At 42.7% G+C, this 24,379-nt stretch overlaps 1 protein-coding gene and 2 long non-coding RNA genes across 4 annotated transcripts; 2 read left to right on the top strand and 1 right to left on the bottom strand.

The window, feature by feature from the left end:
* Nucleotides 1-1,163: 1,163 nt before the first annotated feature.
* Nucleotides 1,164-14,013, bottom strand: LOC118396489 (ferritin, heavy subunit-like). Of its 2 annotated transcripts, XM_035790734.2 has the most exons (4): nucleotides 13,794-13,918; nucleotides 13,467-13,686; nucleotides 12,794-12,940; nucleotides 1,164-3,872 (listed from the first exon to the last, which is right to left on the bottom strand). In XM_035790734.2, the coding sequence occupies exons 2-4, from the start codon at nucleotides 13,632-13,634 to the stop codon at nucleotides 3,570-3,572; spliced, it is 618 nt and encodes a 205-aa protein (XP_035646627.1). In that variant the 5' UTR covers nucleotides 13,635-13,686; nucleotides 13,794-13,918; the 3' UTR covers nucleotides 1,164-3,569. The 2 variants fall into 2 exon arrangements, with proteins under 2 accessions (XP_035646627.1, XP_035646626.1); XM_035790733.2 differs by having other exon boundaries at nucleotides 13,467-14,013.
* LOC118396490 (uncharacterized) lies at nucleotides 6,733-13,532 on the top strand. The gene is made up of 3 exons (XR_004828206.2): nucleotides 6,733-7,238; nucleotides 12,836-12,968; nucleotides 13,406-13,532. It is a non-coding gene; the product is annotated as an uncharacterized LOC118396490 (long non-coding RNA).
* A 153-nt stretch (nucleotides 14,014-14,166) lies between the features above and the next one.
* LOC127908200 (uncharacterized) lies at nucleotides 14,167-18,682 on the top strand. Its single transcript, XR_008066278.1, has 2 exons — nucleotides 14,167-15,495; nucleotides 16,402-18,682. It is a non-coding gene; the product is annotated as an uncharacterized LOC127908200 (long non-coding RNA).
* Nucleotides 18,683-24,379: the final 5,697 nt, after the last annotated feature.

The raw sequence follows: 24,379 nt of genomic DNA on the forward strand, positions 1-24,379 counted from the left end.
TTCTTTTGATTTTCCCATGATGTCAAGCAAAGAGGCACTGAGTTTGAAGGTAGGCCTTGAAATACATCCACAGGTACACCTTCAATTGACTCAAATGATGTCAATTAGCCTATCAGAAGCTTCTAAAGTCATGACATAATTTTCTGGAATTTTCCAAGTTGTTTAACGGCACAGTCGGCACTGTATGTAAACTACTGACTCACTGGAATTGTGATACAGTGAATTATAAGTGAAATAATCTGTCTGTAAACAATTGTTGGAAAAATTACTTGTATCATGCACAAAGTAGATCTCCTAACCGACTTGCCAAAACTATAGATCGTTAACAAGAAATGTATGGATTGGTTGAAAAACAAGTTTTAATGACTCCAACCTAAGTGTATGTAAACTTCCAACTTCAACTGTACATATGAGATGAGTAAAGAAGTATGTAAACATTATTCAAACATTACTAAAGTGACTCCATTATTAAAGTGGCAAGTGATTGCAAGTCTATGTATAAAGGGCAGCAGCCTCTAAGGTGCAGGGTAGCGTAACCGGGTGGAAGCCAGGCTAGTGATGGTTATTTAACAGTCTTATAGCCCTTAGGATAGAAGCTGTTTTTCAGTCTCTCTGTCCCAGCTTTGATGCACTTGTACTGACCTCGCCTTCTGGATGATAGAGGGGTGAACAGGCCACAGCTTGGGTGGTTGACGTCCTTGATTAACAATTTCAGATTGTCAGTGATGTGTATACCGAGGACCTTGAAGCTTTCCACCTTCTCCACTGCGGTAACATCGATGTGGATAGGGGAATGCTCCCTCTGCAGTTTCCTGAAGTCCACGATCATCTCCTTCGAGTGATATATTATTTTCCTGGCACCACTCTCCCAGGTCCCTCACCTCCTCCCCTCCCCGTATGCTGTCTTGTCATTATTGGTAATCAGGCCTACTACTGTTGTGTCGTCTAGTAACTTGATGAATGAGTTGGAGTTGTGCGTGGCCACGCAGTCCTAGGTGAACAGGGAGTACTGGAGGGGGCTGAGCACCCACCCTTGTGGGGTCCCTGTGTTGAGGATCAGCGAATCAATAAGAATCTTTTGACAAATCAGGACACTGATGTCACTATGAACACAAATATTACTTGAAAGTGTTAAATCAAACACCATAGAGAAAAAGAGACTGTTCAGAAATGTATCGAAAACTTTATTTTAAAAGGTAGATATATTGTTGTAAAATTGTACTGTATGTGATGAAGAGGGACAGTGTATATTTGATCTGTATAGTAGGTAAAGGCAATAGGTTTTGTAGAAACAAAGTATACAGATGAGACCAATACCAAACAATATCCCATTATACATCAACCCACAATTTCCTATGAGAGTGACCTCTTTGTAAAATACTGAATACAGAAATACCATTATAAGCCATATAACATAGCGAGGTGTGTCAATCCAGATATTAACAGTATTTCAAGTACTTTGCCTTCAGCTTTGATTGTCACATTGTTATCTCTCAATTCATGCAACACCACATTATGACAACATGGCTCAACTTTGCTCATGGAATACATACAGTGCCTTCGGGAAGAATTCAGACCCCTTGACTTTTTCCACATTTTGTCATTTTACAGCCTTACTCTAAAATGGATTAAATACAAATATTCCTCAGCAATCTAAACAAAACACCCCATAATGACAGAGCGAACACAAGTTTTTAGAAATGTTTTCAAATTTATTCCACTAAAAAAACTGATATTTTTAAATAAGTATTCAGACCCTTTGCTATGTGACTCAAAATTGAGCTCAGGTGCATCCTGTTTCTATTGATCATCCTTGAGATGTTTCTACAACTTGATTGAAGTCCACCTGTGGCAAATTCAACTGATTGGACATGATTTCTATATGAGGTCCCACAGTTGACAGTGTATGTCAGAGCAAAAACCAAACCATGACGTCGAAGGAATTGTCCGTAGATCCGGGACAGGATTGTGTCGAGGCACAGATCTGGGGAAGGGTACCAAAACATTTCTGCAGCATTGAAGGTCCCCAAAGAACACAGTGGCCTCCATCACTCTTAAATGTAAGAAGTTTGGAACCACCAAGACTCTTCCTAGAGCTGGCCGCCCGGCCAAACTGAGCAATCTGAGGATAAGGGTCTTGGTTAGGGAGGTGACTAAGAACCCGATGGTCACTCTGACAGAGCTCTAGAGCTCCTCTATGGGGATGGGAGAACCTTCCAGAAGGACAACCATCTCTGCAGCACTCCACCAATCAGGCCTTTATGGTAGAGTGACCAGACGGAAGCCACTCCTCAGTAAAAGGCACATGACAGCCCGCTTGGAGTTTGCCAAAAAGGCACCTAAAGACTCTCAGATCATGAGAAACAAGATTCTCTGGTCTGATGAAACCAAGATTTAACTCTTTGACCTGAATGCCAAGTGTCACATCTGGAGGAAACCTGGAACCATCCCTATTGTGAAGCCTGGTGGTGGCAGCATCATGCTTTGGGGATGTTTTTCAGCAGGAGGGTCTGGGAGACTAGTCAGGATCTAGGCAAAGATGAAGAGAGCAAAGTACAGAGGAATCCTTCATGAAAACCTGCTCCAGAGTGCTCAGGACCTCAGACTGGAGTGAAGGTTCACCTTCCAACAGGACAATGACCCTAAGCACACAGCCAAGAGAATGCAGGAGTTGCTTCAGCACAAGTCTCTGAATGTCCTTGAGTGGCCCAGACAGAGCCAGGACTTGAACCCATTCGAACATCTCTGGAGAGAACTGAAAATAGCTGTGCAGCAAAGCTCCCCATGCAACCTGATAGAGCTTGAGAGGATCGTCAGAGAAGAAATGGAGAAACTACCCAAATATAGCTGTGCTAAGCTTTTAGCGTCATACCCAAGAAGAGTCGAGGCTGAAATCGTTGCCAAATGTGCTTAAACAAAGTACTGAGTAAAGGGTCTGAATACTTATGTAAATGTGATCTGTTTTTTATTTTGAATAAATTAGCAAACATTTAAAAAAAACTGTTTTTGCTTTGTCATTATCGTGTATTGTGTGTAGATTGAGGGGAAAAACGATGTAATACATTTTAGAATAAGGCTGTAACCTAACAAAATGTTGAAAAAGTCTGAATACTTTCCAAAGGCACTGACCATGATACAATGAGGCTGTGTCCTTTTAAATGCCAATATCTAGTGCATAATATATGTATTCATTCTTTTTGAATACATGTATTTTAGAACCTAAAATACTGGATTCAAGATGTTGCCCTCTCTCGAACACACCAAACATTTAAACAAATTGTGCAGAAATGCAAACAGGAATTAAAAAGAAGTTCTACAGCTTGGTTCCGAATAAGCCTAGTTGTAACTAAGCCATACGCCTCAAATTATTCCCCTTGTTTTTTCAGTTTCAATAATTTCTATTGAGGAGCTAGCAAGTTATGTAGGAATAGGGAGTGTCTTCTACAATACATTGGCCTTACAGACAAGCTATAATACAATATAGGTGGCCATAAAACATTGACAGGAGAGGATTGTTTTGAGATTCGAACTCGCAAAGTAGTTTTCTTTAATATAAACTACTGAGTGATTTATCTACTGGAGACGTTGGTCAACTCCTCCTGCAGCTGGTCGATGAGGTACTCCCCGAAGCCCCCCGAGCGGTCGCTGGTGCAGCCCACCCTACGTGCGTTGGTCAGCAGGTCTCCCAGCAGTTTGACACGGGGCACCAGCGGCCCCAGGAAGCGGCTCTTGATCACACTGGCGGAGTGCGGGTCGCTGTGCTCCTTGGACAACTGGCTGAGCTCCACCATCACGGCCATCTCCTCCTTCCACTGGCCCAGCATCAGCTCCAGGGCTGGGATCACGGCATACACCTCCTCACAGCCAGGCCTCTGGGTGACAAAGACAGCACACACACACACACACACAAAGACCGCCATTAGAATGCACTGTCGCTCTGGATAAAACGTCTGCTAAATAACCTAAATGTTACATAGACAGCATTGAAGGATAACTTGAAGGATAACTATTTTCTTTCTTGTAATAGTACTGTAAAATCGTTCCACCATTTCCTAAAATTGTAATAGTTTGCTAATTTCAGTTTGTGACAAAACAAGCAATGCCCAGTGTAGATAATAATTTTACCATCTAAACCGCTGTGAAATATATTTAAATAACAACAAATATTGTACAAAACCGAAAGTAAAAGATGCAAAAACTAAACTTATGAACGGGAAGCATAGAAATAGAGAACTTTGAACAGATCTACCGGTACTGTTTCTCGGGCTTGCTTTTACTGAGAATGACAGATGTACAGTGCCTTTTAAAAGTATTAATCCCCTTGGCATTTTTCCTATTTTGTTGCATTACAACCTGTAATTTAAATTGATGTTTATTTGGATTTCATGTATTGGACATACAAAAAATAGTCCAAATTGGTGAAGTGAAAAAAATTTACTTGTTTAAAAAAAATCAAATATTTTACATTTTTAAAGTGGTGCATGCATATGTATTCACCTCCTTTGCTATAAAGCCCCTAAATAAGTTCTGGTGCAACCAATTACCTTCAAAAATCACATAATTAGTTAAATAAAGTCCACCTGTGTGCAATCTGTCACATGATCTGTCACATGACCTCAGTATATATACACACCTGTTCTGAAAGGCCCTAGAGTCTGCAACACCACCAAGCAAGCGGCACCACCAAGCAAGCAAGCGTCACCACCAAGCAAGCAAGCGGCACCACCAAGCAAGCAAGCGGCACCATGAAGACCAAGGAGCTCTCCGCATAGGTCAGGGACAAAGTTGTGCAGAATTACAGATTAGGGTTGGGTTATAAAAAAATAAAAAAATCAGAAACTTTGAACAGCCCACGAGCACCATTAAATCCATTATTAAAAAATGGAAAGAATATGGCAACACAACAAACCTGCCAAGAGAGGGCCGCCCACCAAAACTCATGGACCAGGCAAGGAGGGCATTAATCAGAGAGGCAACAAAGAGACCAAAGATAACCCTGAAGGAGCTGCAAAGCTCCACAGCGGAGATTGGAGTATCTGTTCATAGGACCACTTTTAGCTGTACACTCCACAGAGCTGGGCTTTACAGAAGAGTGGCCATAAAAAAACATTGCTTAAAGAAAAAAATAAGCAAACACGTTTGGTGTTCGCCAAAAGGCATGTGGGAGACTCCCCAAACATAAGGAAGAACTCTGGTCAGATGAGACAAAAATGTTGTTTTTTGGCCATCAAGGAAGACGCCATGTCTGGCGCAAACCCAACACCTCTTATCACCCCAAGAATACCATCTCCACAGTGAAGCATGGTGGTGGCAGCATCATGCTGCCTGGGATGTTTTTCCATCAGCAGGAACTCGGAAACTGGCCAGAATTGAAGGAATGATGGATGTCGCTAAATACAGGGAAATTCTTGAGGGAAATCTGTTTCAGTCTTCCAGAGATTTGAGACTGTGACAGAGGTTCACCTTCCAGCAGGACAATGACCCTAAGCATACTGCTAAAGCTACACTCGAGGGGTTTAAGGGGAAATATTTAAATGTCTTGGAATGGCCTAGTCAAATCCCAGACCTCAATCCAATTGAGAATCTGTGGTATGACTTATAGATTGCTGTACACCAGCAGAACCAGCTTGAAGGAGCTGGAGCAGTTTTGCCTTGAAGAATGGGCAAACATCTCAGTGGCTAGATGTGCCAAGCTTAGAGACATACCCCAAGAGATTTGCAGCTGTAATTGCTGCAAAATGTGACTCTGCAAAGTATTGACTTTGGGGGGGTGAATAGTTATGCACGCTCAAGTTCAGAATTTTTTGTCTTGTTTGTTTCACAATAAAAAAAACATTATGCATCTTTAAAGTGGTATGCATGTTGTGTAAATCAAATTATACAAACCCCCCTAAAAATATATTTTAATTCCAGGTTGTAAGGCAACAAAATAGGAAAAATGCCAAGGGGGGGTGAATACTTTCGCAAGCAACTGTATAACTCACATTTTTAATGTGAATTTGGTCGGGTCGCCCAATTGAATCGTTTCTTAAAATCTGAAAACACTACATCCCTCCTATTTTAGCTATAATCTGTATGAAAATGAATCTGTCCAAACTGTAAAAATAAAAAATAAAATAAAAATAAGAGGGGAAAAAAGGCCTTACTGACAAGTTTTTTTCCAAACTTCAACCAAAGTCATCTATTATTGCAGAACTGAATACACATCTTAATAATATTAGAACTGACAAATATACTTGTTTAGGACATATCATTTGCCCTCACTGATCAAATGGATAACAAGGTGTCCCAAATTGCTGACGATGGACCCCTTAGCAGTCCCACACAGGTTCTATTTTACATGACTCGTAAAACTAGAGGAGGCAGAAAGAAAAACTAAAGTGGCAACGTCACCCCGTACATCTGGAAACACAATTAATGCACTGTCCTTCCGCCTGCACATTAATCTCCCCAATTTTCCGGAACTCAGGGGAAATGTACACCCTGGCAGGCATTAGGCCTGAGCCCCAGGCAAAGCCCCAAGGTTAGGGTTTAACCCCCCCATCCCCCTTGGCCTCAGATTTCCCTAACCTGTCCAGTCCACTCACAACCCCTTATTTCTAGCCCCAAGGAGCCCCAACACCAACCAAAACACCATCTCTGAAAGGTATGTAGCAGATCCTATAGGTATTACGTTGCAACACAAGGACTTTAGGAATAATTAGCAAACTCACCCCACTCCGTACATTCCGCGACATTCAAACGCGACTGCAATGAAAACGAATGGGACTGTAAAAGATGTGTTGGCATCAAAATTCAGGGTGTGAACTACGATTCGAGTCAGTGTTGATTGACATGGTAATACTAACAGTATTGGAGAAAATATTTTAAAAAGCTGACCCCTCTGACGCTGTACGTTACATCGTGATCATCACTAGTAAAGTACAGCGCGCATTTGCAACTCATTTTGTGCCATACAGCCTCTTTCCATCAGGGGTAGCCCTTCTCTCACAGATTAAAATCATGCTTTAACCATATACACTTGTAAGACAACTTCATTATTTTTGTCTAAATTAATATAATTATTGCTAATATTAAACTAACATTTCTTGACTAGGGTGCCAGTTGCATTTTTTCCCCACATCATTACTGCAAGCCATCATGACACTCAAAAGCCAGCACAGCTGCAGTTCACTTGTGAGGCTAATGTTAGCGCAGCCCTAAATCCCTATTCAAATTTGACAGAAACCTTCAAACAGGTATGTGATGAGACATTACATAAACTCTGTTTTATTTACATTTTAAAGTTGCTTAGTTGGACAAATCGGGTGAAAAAACCTGTTTCTTCACACAACATATTTCCCTCTTTCAAGATCACTTCGTAGCCTTCGCTTCCCACACGACATTTTATTTTTTAAAGACCCGAAGGAGCTCATTGCCTTCTTGAATTATGCAGAGATGGGCATCATGAAGGTTTCGTCATTCGTTTGGTTGGAAAGGGGATAAATTGTGCTTTACATTGGTATTGATATTACAGTTGATCTGGAAGTATTACGTTTTTTGGGCGCAAAAATAAGGTAAATTGTACGGACCAAGGCGATGTACAAAAGTGAGTGAGTTTACGTTAAGGTTGCCGTTAATCTTGACATGCAGCGTGACATTAATTGTTAGAAGTCAGACACACTGAGAAAACTGACGGCCAATAGGTACATTGCACAATAGGAGGCCGTTCCTTCTCTTGCAAAAACACAATACGTACCGACCTGGTACCGAAGAACCTTCCATTTCTACTTGGCTGTGAGTCAATCAGAAAGCAATTTTCCAGGTGTAATCCGCAGCCTTTTCATCAGAATTGTTCTAACTAAAACAAGGCTGCATTATACTTTTTTTTTCCTATAGCAAGTCTTTACATATTTGACATATAGCTTGAGTTTGATCATTTGCACATTAGCTAGCTAGCTAGCTAACGTTAGCTTGCTAACTGAGCCAGGCAGTCACACACACTTCATATGAAATGAATGGGATGGTATGCAGCACAATGCACACAAAACGAAATGCTTTACCAAGCTAGCTATCTAGCAATTCTCCATTATCCCATACGGTCAGTGCCAGTTCGCTTGCTAGCTCAATCAATCAAATTTGATTTCTATAGCCCTTCGTACATCAGCTGATATCTCAAAGTGCTGTACAGAAACCCAGCCTAAATCCCCAAACAGCAAGCAATGCAGGTGTAGAAGCTAACGTTTGTTAAACAGTTAGCATCGATATTTGTCAGTTAGCACAACATAGCTTGCTAGCTGCTCCACTGACTCTCAGAAGCTAACATGCAGCCTGCTTAATTAAAAAATGAATCCATTGTGATTGAATTATGATGTTGCTAGTTATCTAGTTGTGGCCATCTGGCTAGCAACAACATTAGCACAGATATCTGTATCATTGTTCTTTCACTAGATGTATAACTGTCATGCAGCTGCTTGGCGTTTCCACCTACTACCAAATACGGTGGTGAGAGGAAGTCCGTTGCCCGGCAATGGGAGAAAATGGAACGAGATGGATTTTGGCCGACATTCTGCAAATGTTCTCAATACAGTTTTCAGTTCCCAAAACTAGAATATGTTACGAACAGAGTGGACTTGCCCACTATGACTCATTTGTTCCCATTGGAAATTAGCTTGCTAGCTACCTAACCGTAGTTATCTACAACAGGCACAAGCCAAACATATCTTAAGAAAGGGACTGCCAACTTGTGTTCTGGAGTTGAGCTGTGCTATGTGAACAACAAAAAGTTGACTGCAGACACTTTCGGCAGAGCTGCTAAGAACAGTGTCCTTGGTGTGTCTGATGCTTTATACCATTCATATACTGTAGATACTGATCTATGTATTTACTCAGAGTTATTACAGTAATTGTATCACACTTATTTGTGATATCATGTTCATACTAGGGCTGTCAAATGATACAAACATTGAGTTAATCACAGGATTTGTCATGGTTAATTGCAAATTTAGAATTTGCTCAAATTGAGCTGTAAATTAAGATTTTTTTAATACAAAAAGCATTACAAGAAAATTAACATCTTCATTTTGTTCAACAGTCATCAAAATCAGGTAAATTGATGAAGCACAATTTATTATGTATTTTGGATATTTTCTGTATTTTTAATGCTTTCAAGCAATGTGATTATTCATGAAAAAATTGATGCACAGAAATTAGTTCATAAACTCAGCAACAACAAAATAACGTCCCTTTTTCAGGACCCTGTCTTTCAAAGATAATTTGTAAAAATCCAGATAACTTTACAGATCTTCATTTTAAAGGGTTTAAACACTGTTTCCCATGCTTGTTCAATGAACCATAAACAATTAATGAACATGCACCTGTGGAACGGTCGTTAAGACACTAACAGATTACAGACGGTAGGCAATTAAGGTCACAGTTAGGCCTTTCTACTGACTCTGAAAAAAAACAAAAGGAAGATGCCCAGGGTCCCTGCTCATCTACGTGAACGTGCCTTAAGCATGCTGCAAGGAGGCATGAGGACTGCAGATGTGTCCAGGGCAATAAATGGCAATGTCCTTACTGTGAGACGCCTAAGACAGCGATACAGGGAGACAGGACGGACAGCTGATTGTGCTTGCAGTGGCAAAACACATGTAACAACAACTGCACTGGATTGGTACAACCGAACATCACATCTGCGGGACAGGTACAGGATGGCACCAGCCACTGCCGAGTTACACCAGGAACGCGCAATTGGACAGCGCTTGTTGTCATTGCAGGCAATCTCAACGCTTTGCGTTACAGGGAAGACATCCTCCTCCCTCATGTGGTACCCTTTCTGCAGGCTCATTCTGACATGTCCCTCCAGCATGACAATGCCACCAGCCATACTGCTCATTCTGTGCGTGATTTCCTGCAAGACAGGAATGTCCGTGTTCTGCCATGGCCAGCGAAGAGCCCGTATCTCAATCCCATTGAGCACGTCTGGGACCTGTTGGCTCGGAGGTTGAGGGCTAGGGCCATTCCCCCCAGAAATGTCCGGGAACTTGCAGGTTTCTTGGTGGAAGAGTGGGGTAACATCTCAAAACAAATCAAAGTTTATTTGTCACGCACGCCAAATACAACAGGTGTAGACCTTACAGTGAAATGCTTACTTACAGGCTCTAACCAATAGTGCAAAAAATGTATTAGGTGAACAATAGGTAAGTAAAGAAATAAAACGGTAAAAAGACAGTGAAAAATAACAGTACTGAGGCTATAGAAGTAGCGAGGCTACATACAGACACCGGTTAGTCAGGCTGGCGGGTGGTGGGACACAATGCAGATAGTCCAGTTAGCCAACGTGCAGGAGCACTGGTTGGTCGGGCCAATTGAGGTAGTATGTACATGAATGTATAGTTAGTGACTATGCATGTATGATAAACAGAGTAGCAGCAGCGTAAAAGAGGGGGCGGGGGGGGCACACAATACAAATAGTCCGGGTAGCCATTTGATTACCTGTTCAGGAGTCTTATGGCTTGGGGGTAAAAACTGTTGAGGAGCCATTTTGTCCTAGACTTAGCACTTGTACTGCTTGAAATGCGGTAGTAGAGAGAACAGTCTGTGGCTGGGGTCTTTGACAATTTTTAGGGCCATTCTCTGACATCGCCTGGTGTAGAAGTCCTGGATGGCAGGCAACTTAGCCCCAGTGATGTACTGGGCCGTATGCACTACCCTCTGTAGTGTCTTGTGGTCAGAGGCTGAGCAATTGCCATACCAGGCAGTGATGCAACCAGTCAGGATGCTCCTTGATGGTGCAGCTGGAGAACTTTGAGGATCTGAGGACCCAGGCCAAATCTTTTCAGTCTCCTGGGGGGGAAAAGGCATTGTCGTGCCCTCTTCACTTCTGTCTTGGAGTGTTTGGACCATGATAGTTGGTTGGTGATGTGGACACCAAGGAACTTGAAGCTCTCAACCTGCTCCACTACAGCCCCGTTGATGAGAATGGGGCGTGCTCGGTCCTCCTTTTCCTGTAGTCCACGATCATCTCCTTTGTCTTGATCACGTTGAGGGAGAGGTTGTTGTCCTGGCACCATACTGCCAGGTCTCTGACCTCCTCCCTATAGGCTATCTCATCGTTGTCGGTGATCAGGTCTACCACCGTAGTGTCGTCAGCAAACTTAATGATGGTGTTGGCGTCGTGCTTGGCCACTCAGTCATGGGTGAACAGGGAGTACAGGAGGGGACTAAGCACGTACCCCTGAGGCGCCCCCAGTGTTGATTATCAGCATGGCAGATGTGTTGTTGCCTACCCTTACCACCTGGGGGCGGCCCGTCAGCAAGTCCAGAATCCAGTTGCAGAGCGAGTTGTTGAGTCCCAGGGTCCTTAGCTTAGTGATGAGCTTTGAAGGCAATATGGTGTTGAACATGGAGCTGTCGTCAATGATCAGCATTCTCACATCGGTTTTGTGATGAATCATAACACCTGAAGCAACATCCGGTGAAGTAGACAAAACAAATATTGTATGTATAACAAACATTTTCACCCATTGTTTACAACATGCTCAATGAAGTTAATGTTTGACAGTTTAGTAAGCATCTACTGATTTAGAACCACAGCAAGTCAGCACAAAGAAACAGGAGCACTGCCTCCGCTATTCCAGCACTATTTCAACTTAAACATCCTCAAATCAACTATATTATACCGTATATGCTTTGTCTAATACAGTGAAAACAAACTTAAAAGATAGCAAAAACAATTCAGTCCAATCAACATTAAATAAATATCATGTGGATCTCCATGGTACTGATTTCTGTGTGCGTGCGCAATTAGAAAAACATGTTTTTGACCCTACTTGTAGAGTAGATGAACGCCAATGCCATCCATCTCTAATTCATGTTGGCAAAACAGTCTATGACTGTCATACAGTAGTACACACGCTTGTAGTTGTTGATGTCCTAGACTAAGCTAGCTGGCTAAAATGCTTGCTAGCCTAACTTCCTTTCATGGGCAACAATGAACCAGCTAAGTGAGCAAGTTCCTTGGTGTCCACATCACTAACGTTCTATCATGGTCCAAACACGCCAACACAGTCGTGAAGGGGGCACGACAACTCCCCCTGAAAAGATTTGGCATGGGCCTTCAGATCCTCAAAAAGTTCTACAGCTGCACCATTGAGAGCATCTTTACTGGCTGCATCACCGATTGGTATGGCACCTGCTTGGCATCCGACCGCAAGGCACTACAGAGGCTAGTGCCTACGGCCCAGTACATCACTGGGGCCGAGCTCACTGTCATCCAGGACCTCTATACAAGGCGGGACCAGAGGAAGGCCCTAAAAATTGTCAAAGGGTCCAGCCACCCAAGTCATAGTGTTCTCTCTGCTACTTCACAGCAATGTCCTATACTAGGCTAGCTCGCTAAAAGTCTTGCTAGTCTAACTTCCTCACATAAGCAAACAAAGAACCAGCCAAGTTAGCTAGCTAGCTAGTTCATGTGAGCCCACATGTTGAACTTCCTAGTTACCACAGACACAAAGTCTTAAACCCTGCCTATTTCTACCATTTTATTATTAAAATCTGATTCTCCACCCTAGCCTCAACTCTCACCACTGCTAAACTTATGCCTAACCTTAAATTGAGACCAAAAAGCTTATTTTTCCCCCAATATTATTTTGACTTTGTGGCTGGGGAAACTAGTGGAAACCCTGCTTTAGTGCCTAGAGTTAGGAGCCCATCCCCTCTCCGCTGGCAGTGGGCACACAGAATTAGAATATGTATGTATGTAATGGGTGTACTGGAGGTTCATTCTATTTCTATGAGTGGGCAGCTTTACCTGGATGTCTTTACTGCAGTACTGTCCCCCTCTGTCTGACAGGTAGTCCAGCATGGCCTCAGCCTTCGCCTGCTCGTTCACAGACTGCTCATGGAAGAACGCTGCCACTCTTGGCAAGGCAATGTCATCCTGCTCAAATATCTTAGCCTGGAAGAGTCAATACAGAGTAAGTCAGGTAAGAGTGATCCACGTACAAATAGGTTATTGACATATATTGCTGTATTGGAGGGCATACAACTTTATTTATATTGTGACTCTCATAGGCTACTTGGTAAACGTAATCAACTCATGATGTCCATTTGTTTTCTTCTCTACGCCCTCTTTCTCTCTTCCCCCATGTTTCTCCATCTTCCCTCCACCTCCTACTCCCCCGTCTCCCCTTCTACTCCCCCGTCTCCCCTCCTACTCACCTGTCTCTCCATCTCCCCTCCTACTTCTCCATCTCCCCTCCTACTTCCCCGTCTCCCCTCCTACTCCCCTGTCTCTCCATCTCCCCTCCTACTTCCCCGTCTCCCCTCCTACTCTCCTGTCCCCTCCTACTCTCCTGTCTCTCCTCTCCCCTCCTACTCCCCGTCTCCCCTCCTGTCTCTCCATCTCAATTTACCCTGATAGAATTTCGTAAACAAGTAACTTGCAGTTGCAGCCTATTGCTAGATGGTCGGGTCGTCCTTACCAGTGCATCAAGTATGTAAGCGACCTCCATAATCAATGTAGATACTCCGCACAAACTCTCCTCAACGACCACTGGGAAATTCTGTTTCACTCTGCTCCCGAGAAAAGCTCGGTGAGTTTTACAGTTAGGCAGGTTGGTCTTCAATCTTTTGCCGCTTGGTTCAGCCATGTTCAAAAAGTCCCGACTGTGGTTAGATTGTAACAACAACCGTTGTGCGCAACTGCAATAAAGTAGATCGCTAACGTTACTGATCTCGATTGAACGAAACACTTTTTGATTGCATGTGTAATACTTAATTAATAGATCCTATTATAAAGAACTACTTACACGATAAGTGTTGTATACAGTCTTTGGTTGCGGGAGTGTAGGATAATAGAAACTGATAAATCGTTTCCCGTTCAGCTTCTCAAGTTCATCCGGTGCGTTGAACGACACACCGCCCTATATCAAAGTGAAGAGCGACGTCAATTGCGAAAAGTAGCCAACAATCAAACAAGGACGAGTGAACATTGTTAGAAAGGGAGCATAGCATGTCAGCAAGAACAGTGGCTAATGCATGAACATGAATTGTAGCTTAAGCCTACTGTGATCATACTATCGAAATCATTCATTTTGATTCAAGGGATGGGATGTTGGTCAGTGCGTCACAATTGGGTGTTGGAAAATAATTTATGCTCGTCACAATAGAATAGAACAGAATAGAGAATAAAATAGTACAATTTGCATTGCACAGAATCACTTGCTTAGGGATACTTCACCCAAATTACAAAATGGCATTATTGGATTCCTTAACCTGTAATTCTATTGACCAGGTATGACAGAAATCCATGCTTTGGTTAAGTTTCCTAATGTCATGGTACCTACAGTTGAAGTTGGAAGTTTACATACACTTTAGCCAACTACATTTGTTACAATTCCTGACATTTTAATCCTAGTAAAAATTCCCTGTTTTAGGTCAGTTAGGATCACCACTGATTTATTTCAGCTTTTATTTATTTTTTATTTTATTTTTTTCTTTATTTAACTAGGCGAGTCAGTCAATGACGGCCTAGGAACAGTGGGTTAACTGCCTGTTCAGGGGCAGAACGACAGATTTGTACCTTGTCGGCTCGGGGGTTTGAACTTGCAACCTTCCGGTTACTAGTCTAGCACTCTAACCACTAGGTTACCCTGCCGCCCCTTCATCACATTCCCAGTGGGTCAGAAGTTTACATACACTCAATTAGTATGTTAGCATTGCCTGTAAATTGTTTTACTTCGGTCAAACATTTCAGGTAGCCTTCCACAAGCTTCCCACAATAAGTTGGGTGAATTTTGGCCCATTCCTCCAGACAGAGCTGGTGTAAGTGAGTCACGTTTGTAGGCCTCCTAGGCCTCCTATCTCGTACACGCTTTTTCGGTTCTGCCCACAAATTCTCTATGGGATTGAGGTCAGGGCTTTGTGATGGCAACTCCAATACCTTGAGTTTGTTGTCCTTAAAAGCCATTTTGCCACAACTTTGGAAGTATGCTTAGGGTCATTTGTGCATTTGGAAGACCCATTTGTGACCGCTTTAACTTCCTGACTGATGTCTTGAGATGTTGCTTCAATATATGCACAATTTTCCTTTCTCATTATGCCATCTATTTTGTGAAGTGCACCAGTCCCTACTGCAGCAAAGCACCCCCACAACATGATGCTGCCACCCCCGTGCTTCACAGTTGGGATGGTGTTCTTCGGCTTGCAATCCTCACCCTTTTTCCTCCAAACATAACGATGGTCATTATGGCCAAACAGTTCTATTTTTGTTTTATCAGACCAGAGGACATTTCTCCAAAAAGTAAGATCTTTGTCCCCATGTGCAGTTCCAAGCCGTGTTTGAACTTGCGTACTATTGTTTGTACAGATGAACGTGGTACCTTCAGGCGTTTGGAAATTGCTCCCAAGGGTGAACCAGACTTGTGGAGGTCTACACATTTTTTTCTGAGGTCTTGGCTGATTTATTTTGATTTTCCCATGATGTCAAGCAAAGAGGCACGGAGTTTGAAGGTAGGCCTTGAAATACATCCACAGGTACACCTCCAATTGACTCAAATTATGCAATTAGCCTATCAGAAGCTTCTAAAGCCATGACATAATTTTCTGGAATTTTCAAGCTGTTTAAAGGCACAGTCAACTTAGTGTATGTACACTTCTGACCCACTGGAATTGTGATACAGTGAATTTTAAGTGAAATAATCTGTCTGTAAACAATTGTTGGAATAATTACTTGTGTCATGCACAAAGTAGATGTCCTTACCGACTTGCCAAAACTATAGTTTCTTAACAAGAAATTTGTGGAGTGGTTGAAAAACAAGTTTTAATGACTCCAACCTAAGTGTATGTGCCACTGAATGTGCCACTAATGCTAAAACATTAACATTAGAAAACAGTGCCAGGTAAACTAAACCAAAGCGTGTCATCATGCCTTGTCCATAGACTGCTTATGGTGTAAGGAAACCAATATGTTATTTTGTAATTTGAGAGAACTATCCCTTTAAATGAATAAATGACAGGTAGCCTTTTCTTGACAGACAAATAGTCAAAAACATCAATGTAAATGTTTTGTTTTAAGTGCTGTGTTGTTCCTGGATTTTATGACAGTGGTAGAAGCAACTCATAATCAGCCAGTTGTGCCAGGACCCTACCCCCTGGACACTGGCCAAATTTAAATTTGATCCCCAAACTATTTACATTACGCTTTCATATATGTTGATCCACAAGTGTTGACTGTGACTGCATTCATATCTTCCATGTTACAGAGATGATTTTTCATCTGGGACTCCCCTGCCCCTCTCCTCTCTTCTACCCCATCTCCCTCATTTCCTTTCCTTCCCCTCCTCTTCTCTCCTTTTCTCTCCTCTCTACCCCACTTCACCCCTCCTCCTCTCCTTCCTCCATCTCGTGTTTCAGCAGCGCCCCGTGCCACCGCTGCCTCTCACAGATGAGTGACTTGTGGGGCTAGTCGCTCCTCGGGGACCTGCTCGGTCAGTAGGGAAGAAAGAGGAACACCCAGTCTCAGGGCTGGTTTCAGGTCAACAGGACCATGACCCCTATGGCCCACAAACACACAGATAATCACCACGGCTGGACTTAAGTGTAACAAATTACAGCCACGCTCCAGGAAAGAGACAAGGGACTGTCCCAAATGGCCTCCTATTCCCTATGTACTGCACTATACTTTTGACCATTCCCCATAGGGGTCTGGTTAAAAGTAGAGTACTATATATGGAATAGGGTGCCATTTGGACATACAGTCTCCAAGGCCTCCAGGAAATACTTTGAATCAGTGTAAATGATGTCAATCTGAAAGAATAGAATGATTTTGATTCAAGGGTACAATACGCTTTACAATATGTGCTGATATACTAAAAAACTAAAAGGAATTGTTTAATTTACGTGTTTTAACTACTGCATTAATCGTTCCTATGGCGATGTTCTATTGTTACAGACCCCGCTGGGGATTGTCCTTTGACCTACATCCTGGCAGGGTCCCCCACCCCTCTTTGTCACTGTTTATTTGGTCTGCTCACACACTGGTTTGGAGCGCAGCTGTTGACAGACACTCAAGAGCACTATGTGGACACTTATTCATGTCCAGCTGAACTCTGTGTACAAACACAGGGCCGTACTCAAAAACAATGACACTTCCCATACCTCACCAGATTTACTGTATCCAATAGCTATTTTACCATTCATATACATCATAATATATAATATAATAATATATGCCATTTAGCTGACGCTTTTATCCAAAGCGACTTACAGTCATGTGTGCATACATTCTACGTATGGGTGGTCCCGGGGATCGAACCCACTACCCTGGCGTTACAAGCGCCATGCTCTACCAACTGAGCTACAGAAGGAAGTTCGTCTCTGCTTACTCTAACTTTACTGTTTCTTATCATTCGCTTTAAGTTGGTTACTCTAACCTCAAAGTAGTGTTACAGAAAGACTAATACTGTACATAATTTCCTATGCAGATTGTGTGGGGGCACACACACACACACTACATGGCTAAAGGTATGTGGACACCTGCTCATCAAACATCTCATTCCAAAATCATGGGCATTAATATGGAGTCCCCCTTTGCTGCTATAACAGCTTCCACTCTGGGAAGGCTTTCCACTATATGTTGGAACTCAGGGGCCTAGCCCGAACCATGAAAAACAACCCCAGACCATTATTGCTCCTCCACCAAACTTTACAGTTGGCACTATGCATTAGGGTAGGTAGCCTTCTCCTGGCGACCGCCAAACCCAGATTCGGCCATCGGACTGCCAGATGGTGAAACATGATGCATCACTCCGGAGAACACATTTCCACGACTCCAGAGTCCAATGGCGGCGAGCTTTATCTTAGACTTGTGTGCGGCTGCTTGACCATGGAAACCCATTTCATGAAGCTCCCATCTAACAGTTTGTGTGCTGACGTTGCTTCCATAGGCAGTTTGGAACTCAGTAGTGAGTGTTGCAACCTAGGACAGACAATTTTGTTTCCACTTCACAATAACAGCACTTACTGTTGACAGGGGCAACTCTAGCAGGGCAGAATGTGAGAAACTGACTTGTTGGAAAGGGGGATACTAGTCAGTTGTACAACTGAATGCCTTCAACTGAAATGTGTCTTCCGCATTTAACCCAACCCCTCTGAATCAGAGACGTGCAGGGGGTTGCCTTAATCGACACCCACGGCACCCGGGGAATAGTGGGTTGACTGCCTTGCTCAGGGACAGAATGACAGATTGTGACCTTGTCAGCTTGGGGAGTTGATCCAGCAACCTTTCGGTTACTGGCCCAATGCTCTAAACACTAGGCTACCGGGAAGGTGGCATCCTATGACTTTGCCATGTTGCAAGTCACTGAGCTCTTCAGTACAGGCCATTCTACTGCCAATTTTTGTCTATGGAGATTGCATGGTGGTGTGCTCGATTTTATACACCTGTCAGCAATGGGTGTGGCTGAAAATGGCAAATCCACTAATTTAAAGGGATGTCCACATACTTTTGACCATGTAGTGTACATCCCCGCTCACACACATTGTCGTACAACAAACACTATAAACACAGACTGACAGGCGGGTGGGTGTCTGTCCTCACACCTGTTGCCTGCCATAAAGACTGCTGGGCGGGTTACCCTGTTGGGCCACCACTACAACAGCAGCATTGTGCCTAGGAAGCCCTGACCACAGATTGCATTACACATAGATTACCATTTAAACTGCAGTCAGGGCAACCAACCCGATCCCACTCACCTTGGACAATGGTGGTGTGGGAAGGGGGGCACACACACACACACACACACATGGGGCATAGCCCTGGACATAAGAGCCCAGGTGTCCTGGGTGTGCTGCAGCAGCATGGGGATTACCTCCTGAAATCTACAATTTATAGAGGTGCCATCCAGGAGCCACTCTATGTTATGTTTGTTTTAGTTAACCTCTGCTCTAAAGTCTGGTTGTCTGGCAATGGAGAGGGTCTAGTGATGTAGTTGCCCGGCTTTCCCTCGGATTGACAGGATTGGCCATAATACTTATTGTCTGGGATGGCGCAGTGTGGCTAGACAACTCCCTCCCCCTTCATTAAGTTATCCAAACAGCCCAGAGCAGAGCTGGACTGACTGACTGACTGAACACTGTGTCTTGGCCTAACGCATGTGTGTAATGCTTGTTATCTTGTATTGCTGAACAGAGGTTGGCAATATGATATAACTCTCTTATCACTTTTGTTTATAGCAAGTGGAATAAACACTACATGTCTGAAGTTTATGAAAATGGCTGTGCTTTTTTTGTTTTCATAATGAAAGTAACAAATCTTGATATGTTTTGCCATATAACTATAATTGTATGTTATATGATCATACATTTTGATATGTTTTCTAGTCCTGCTCTATTGCTCAATCACTGTTGCCAGTGGACTATTTATATTTTGCATTGAACTTTTACTGTATTTATTCAGGGGAGCCCAATTGAGACCATTTATAATGGTACCCCGATTAAAAACATTTTCGCAATCAAGAAAAATGAATGTTCAAAAATAAACAAGATGAATAAAAAGTTACATTTACAAAAAAAAAAATTAAACAAATAAACCATCACAAGCAATCAAAAAAACTGCAAACCTCAATAAATTAATGTAACACCAGAGTCCTAAACTGCCCTAGTGCCACCAGGGAATCAAGATGCAAGGAATTTTGCAGGTTATTCCATAAATAGGGGGCACTAAAACTAAAGGAGGATTTACCTACTTTAGTCCAGACCAGAGGGGTCTCAAGAGTTAACCAACCCTGTGAGCAGGTTTTGTGGCTCATTATTTTATACTTTCGCAAACAAAGTTAGTTGGAAGCTTGTGTAGTAGAGCTTTGAAAACGAAAAGGGGGTAATGAAGTAATCTACGGGACTTCAATGAGGACCAGCCAACTTTTCCATACAGGATGCAGTGGTGAGTATTAAACTGTCACCTGTGATAAAGCGTAAGATGCCATGGTAGATGGCATCCAAAGTTTTCAGAGTAGTGGCTGCTGCAATCGGGTAAATGGTGTCATCATAGTCAAGAACTGGCAGGAAAATTGACACTACAATCTGCTTCCTGCTATTTAGGCAGAGGCAAGACATATTTATTTAAAAGAAGCCCACTTTAAATCGGAACTTTTTAACTACATTTACATTTAAGTCATTTAGCAGACGCTCTTATCCAGAGCCACTTACAAATTGGTGCATTCACCTTATGACATCCAGTGGAACAGCCACTTTACAATAGTGCATCTAAATCTTTTAGGGGGGTGAGAAGGATTACTTATCCTATCCTAGGTATTCCTTAAAGAGGTGGGGTTTCAGGTGTCTCCGGAAGGTGGTGATTGACTCCGCTGTCCTGGCGTCGTGAGGGAGTTTGTTCCACCATTGGGGGCCAGAGCAGCGAACAGTTTTGACTGGGCTGAGCGGGAACTGTACTTCCTCAGTGGTAGGGAGGCGAGCAGGCCAGAGGTGGATGAACGCAGTGCCCTTGTTTGGGTGTAGGGCCTGATCAGAGCCTGGAGGTACTGAGGTGCCGTTCCCCTCACAGCTCCGTAGGCAAGCACCATGGTCTTGTAGCGGATGCGAGCTTCAACTGGAAGCCAGTGGAGAGAGCGGAGGAGCGGGGTGACGTGAGAGAACTTGGGAAGGTTGAACACCAGACGGGCTGCGGCGTTCTGGATGAGTTGTAGGGGTTTAATGGCACAGGCAGGGAGCCCAGCCAACAGCGAGTTGCAGTAATCCAGACGGGAGATGACAAGTGCCTGGATTAGGACCTGCGCCGCTTCCTGTGTGAGGCAGGGTCGTACTCTGCGGATGTTGTAGAGCATGAACCTACAGGAACGGGCCACCGCCTTGATGTTAGTTGAGAACGACAGGGTGTTGTCCAGGATCACGCCAAGGTTCTTAGCGCTCTGGGAGGAGGACACAATGGAGTTGTCAACCGTGATGGCGAGATCATGGAACGGGCAGTCCTTCCCCGGGAGGAAGAGCAGCTCCGTCTTGCCGAGGTTCAGCTTGAGGTGGTGATCCGTCATCCACACTGATATGTCTGCCAGACATGCAGAGATGCGATTCGCCACCTGGTCACCAGAAGGGGGAAAGGAGAAGATTAATTGTGTGTCGTCTGCATAGCAATGATAGGAGAGACCATGTGAGGTTATGACAGAGCCAAGTGACTTGGTGTATAGCGAGAATAGGAGAGGGCCTAGAACAGAGCCCTGGGGACACCAGTGGTGAGAGCACATGGTGAGGAGACAGATTCTCGCCACGCCACCTGGTAGGAGCGACCTGTCAGGTCTAGCTCAGGCCCAGATATTTATAGGTGGGAACCTGATCGATGTGAGAACCATCCAATTAATGAATATGTAGTCCACCTTAAACATTTTGTGCGAGAATTAGAGAACAACATGCGTTTATTTAGTCTTGCCCGGATTAAGTACAAAGCTTTATGTAAGGCAACAAGGTCAGATTGCAGCTCTAACACAGCCTGGTCAATAGTTGGGGCAATGGCAATGGCAAACAGTGTTGTCTGCATACAGATAAATATTACAAGTTTTAACAGATATACCAATATTATTTATATAAACAAGTAAAGAGGACAGGTCCTAATACTGACCCCTGTGGCACACCGTTTGTAATATCCAGGAAAAGACATTCAATCAAACATTTTGTCCTGTCAGGCAGATAATTCTCAAACCACTTACGAGAAGCCTGATCCAGACCTATTTCAGTCAACCTTTGAGTGAGAATGTAACGTTCCTACAGTGTCGAAGGCCTTGGAAAGGTCTATAAATAAGGCAGCACAATGATGTTTTAGCTCTAAGCAATTTAACGCATAATCTAAAACAGGTGTAGCAGCTGAAACGGTGTTCACGTCTGAAACCAGATTGGTGCACATTAAGAATAGAGTGAGAAGTTTAAAAAGTTATTGGCTGAGAGTTGGCTAGGGATTCAAAAACTTTAGAAAGGCAAAATCATTTAGGAATTGAATGGTAGTTATCTAAGTCAGAAAGATCTCCTCTAACAAAGGGGGAGGATGTGCCCTAAAATACGATAATTATGCAATGACTTTCCAGATCTTAGGGATAACACCAGAAACAATTGTCAAGTAAAAAAATCATAGGTAAATAGTTCTGCAATAAGTGGGGCAGAGAGCTGTAGTAAGAAGGGATCAAGTGAATCAGTCCCTATGGATTTTTTTGTATATCAATCTTTAGCAAAGCACTTAGTACACCATAGACATGGTTGAAATTAAAGAAATTAAAATAAAGTATGTGAGTCTGTTAGTGCATCATTCTCTGTAATCTGTTCTGAGTTGACTAAAGTACTCTAGTGCAATTTGATGCATTTTCAGAGAGTATCCTTTCAAACAGGTGGCTAGCAAACTTATTATTAAAAGTACCTCAAATGTCCATTTAGTCTAGTATGGGTCTAGAGGCTGCCAAAACCAGCTGGGGCAAATAGGGGGTGGAGTTTTGTTTCAAAGATTTGACTACGTTCCTAAAATTTGCTGGATTACCAACAATCCCTGAAACACAAGTTTTTGCTTTCCTAACCAGAGATAGAAATCTATTTCTCAAATGTCCAAAGGACTTCCAATCAGACGTAGAATCAGTCAGTCTAGCCGTAGCCCAAGCTAAATTTAATTCCTATAATTTATCAGACAATGCATGTGTGAACCAAGGATTACATCTGTCTTTTACACTTTGCCTTTTGAATGGCACAAGTTTATCTGCAACAAAGTTATATACAGGGAAATAAAATAATTAACGGCCTGATCCGAGTCAGTGATAGTTGATGCAACCCACCAGTCACTCAACCGCAGTTTAGACAAAATATGTTGCTCATTAAAATTCCCAAAATGTCTCTTATAATAATGTTAGATTTAAGTAGCTTAACATCTCTTATGCAGGCAATGGGACAATGGTCACTGAACTCATTAGAAATGCCATTGTCTGTAAATTTATGAGGGGCTTTAGTTAGAATAATTTCTAAAAGACTCCATTTTTCAGTGTGTTTAAAATTGGGGGGAGTTTATTTAGTTATCAGATTAGTTAGATTTAGCTCAGTACACATTGTTCAGCCTATCAGATACTGCCATCAACCAATCCAGATTAAGATCACCCACTATTTATAATTCGGATTTAGCATAGTTATACAGCAGGTCAGACAATTTGCTAAGAGCACAGTAAGTGGCCGAGGGAGGACGATGTTGTTGTTGATCCACAGTGTCATGGAGAATAAGGGTCTAATAGCCCAGGTTCAGTGCATTAGCCAATAATTTATACATACACTAGACGACTAATAGGGGGCACTGTTTTGAAGCCACCACGCCTCCATCTTGGCACTCCCCCAGCGTTGTAAAAAAATATTTTGGAAGCTATAGAAATGCATTTATTAAATGTTTATTCTATTACAGGCACCTTCATGCATACTTTAAATTATATTATGTGAGCTAAACATTACATTTTTAAATGACAGAAAGCAGTATATTCAGACATGTTCCTTAAAGTTTAATCAAATAAATATAATGCTACTGTCCCCATGACAACAAAACAATACTTAACATACATTACATTTTGTGCTTGAATCAGCTTATTGAAATATTGTAGAATTACATGAATTCCTATGGAGGACTGCTTCTTCTGGGGAGTGCCAATATGGTCGACTGGTGACTTCAAAGCCTCTCCTTGGCCAATACGCAGCATCAGCAATCCAGGGTTTATACTCATCATCAACGCCAGCCCCTTTGCTGAAATTTAGTATTTCAATTTCTATTCCTGTCTCTCATTACAAGACTCAAAATATAACAATGGTCAAGCACTTGCCTCATACCTGAGGTGTACGTACTGTGGTTCCAGTGCAGTTTTCATAATAAGACAGTAAAGCTATGGCAAGTCTATTTAACTATTTTGTCATACATTGCTCTTTCTCTACCTACCGTATTATGAAAGTTAGAACGCCTTGGAAGCCTGGTCCCATATCTGTTTCTAATGTCTTGCAAACACCTACAGTCATTGGCAAGACAGCCCAAACAGATCTGAGACCAGGCTATGGCTGGACATGTTGCCATGTTTAATTTACTGAGCACATTGGTAAGGCAGAGAGAGAGGGGGCTCACTAGCTACAGTATGTTAAGGTGGGCAGTACACATCTGGGAAACAGATATGGAAGGCATGTTTCTTTACCAGGGCCAGCAGCTGTCTAATAACCATATTATGCATCGTAATCAACAGCCCTCCCCTCATCTCAGGTCACTTCTCTGCTAATTGATGCCTGTAGATGGAAGGGAGACAGAGACAAGGTAAATACAATTAATGATCATGAAACACAGGAAATCTGAGCTTTTTGTTGGAGCCCTTATTTCATTGCAGGTACCTGA

Source organism: Oncorhynchus keta, chromosome 17 (genome assembly GCF_023373465.1).
Source record: "Oncorhynchus keta strain PuntledgeMale-10-30-2019 chromosome 17, Oket_V2, whole genome shotgun sequence".
Taxonomy (NCBI): domain Eukaryota; kingdom Metazoa; phylum Chordata; class Actinopteri; order Salmoniformes; family Salmonidae; genus Oncorhynchus; species Oncorhynchus keta.

Excerpts from the sequence above, each read along its gene's own strand:
- LOC118396489 (XM_035790733.2), bottom strand. The coding sequence starts at position 13,634 with ATGGCTGAACCAAGCGGCAAAAGATTGAAGACCAACCTGCCTAACTGT. Across the intron at positions 12,941-13,466 it reads CTTACATACTTGATGCACTG|GCTAAGATATTTGAGCAGGA; the intron begins GTAAGGACGACC and ends TGACTCTTCCAG. Across the intron at positions 3,873-12,793 it reads ACTGCAGTAAAGACATCCAG|AGGCCTGGCTGTGAGGAGGT; the intron begins GTAAAGCTGCCC and ends TTTGTCACCCAG.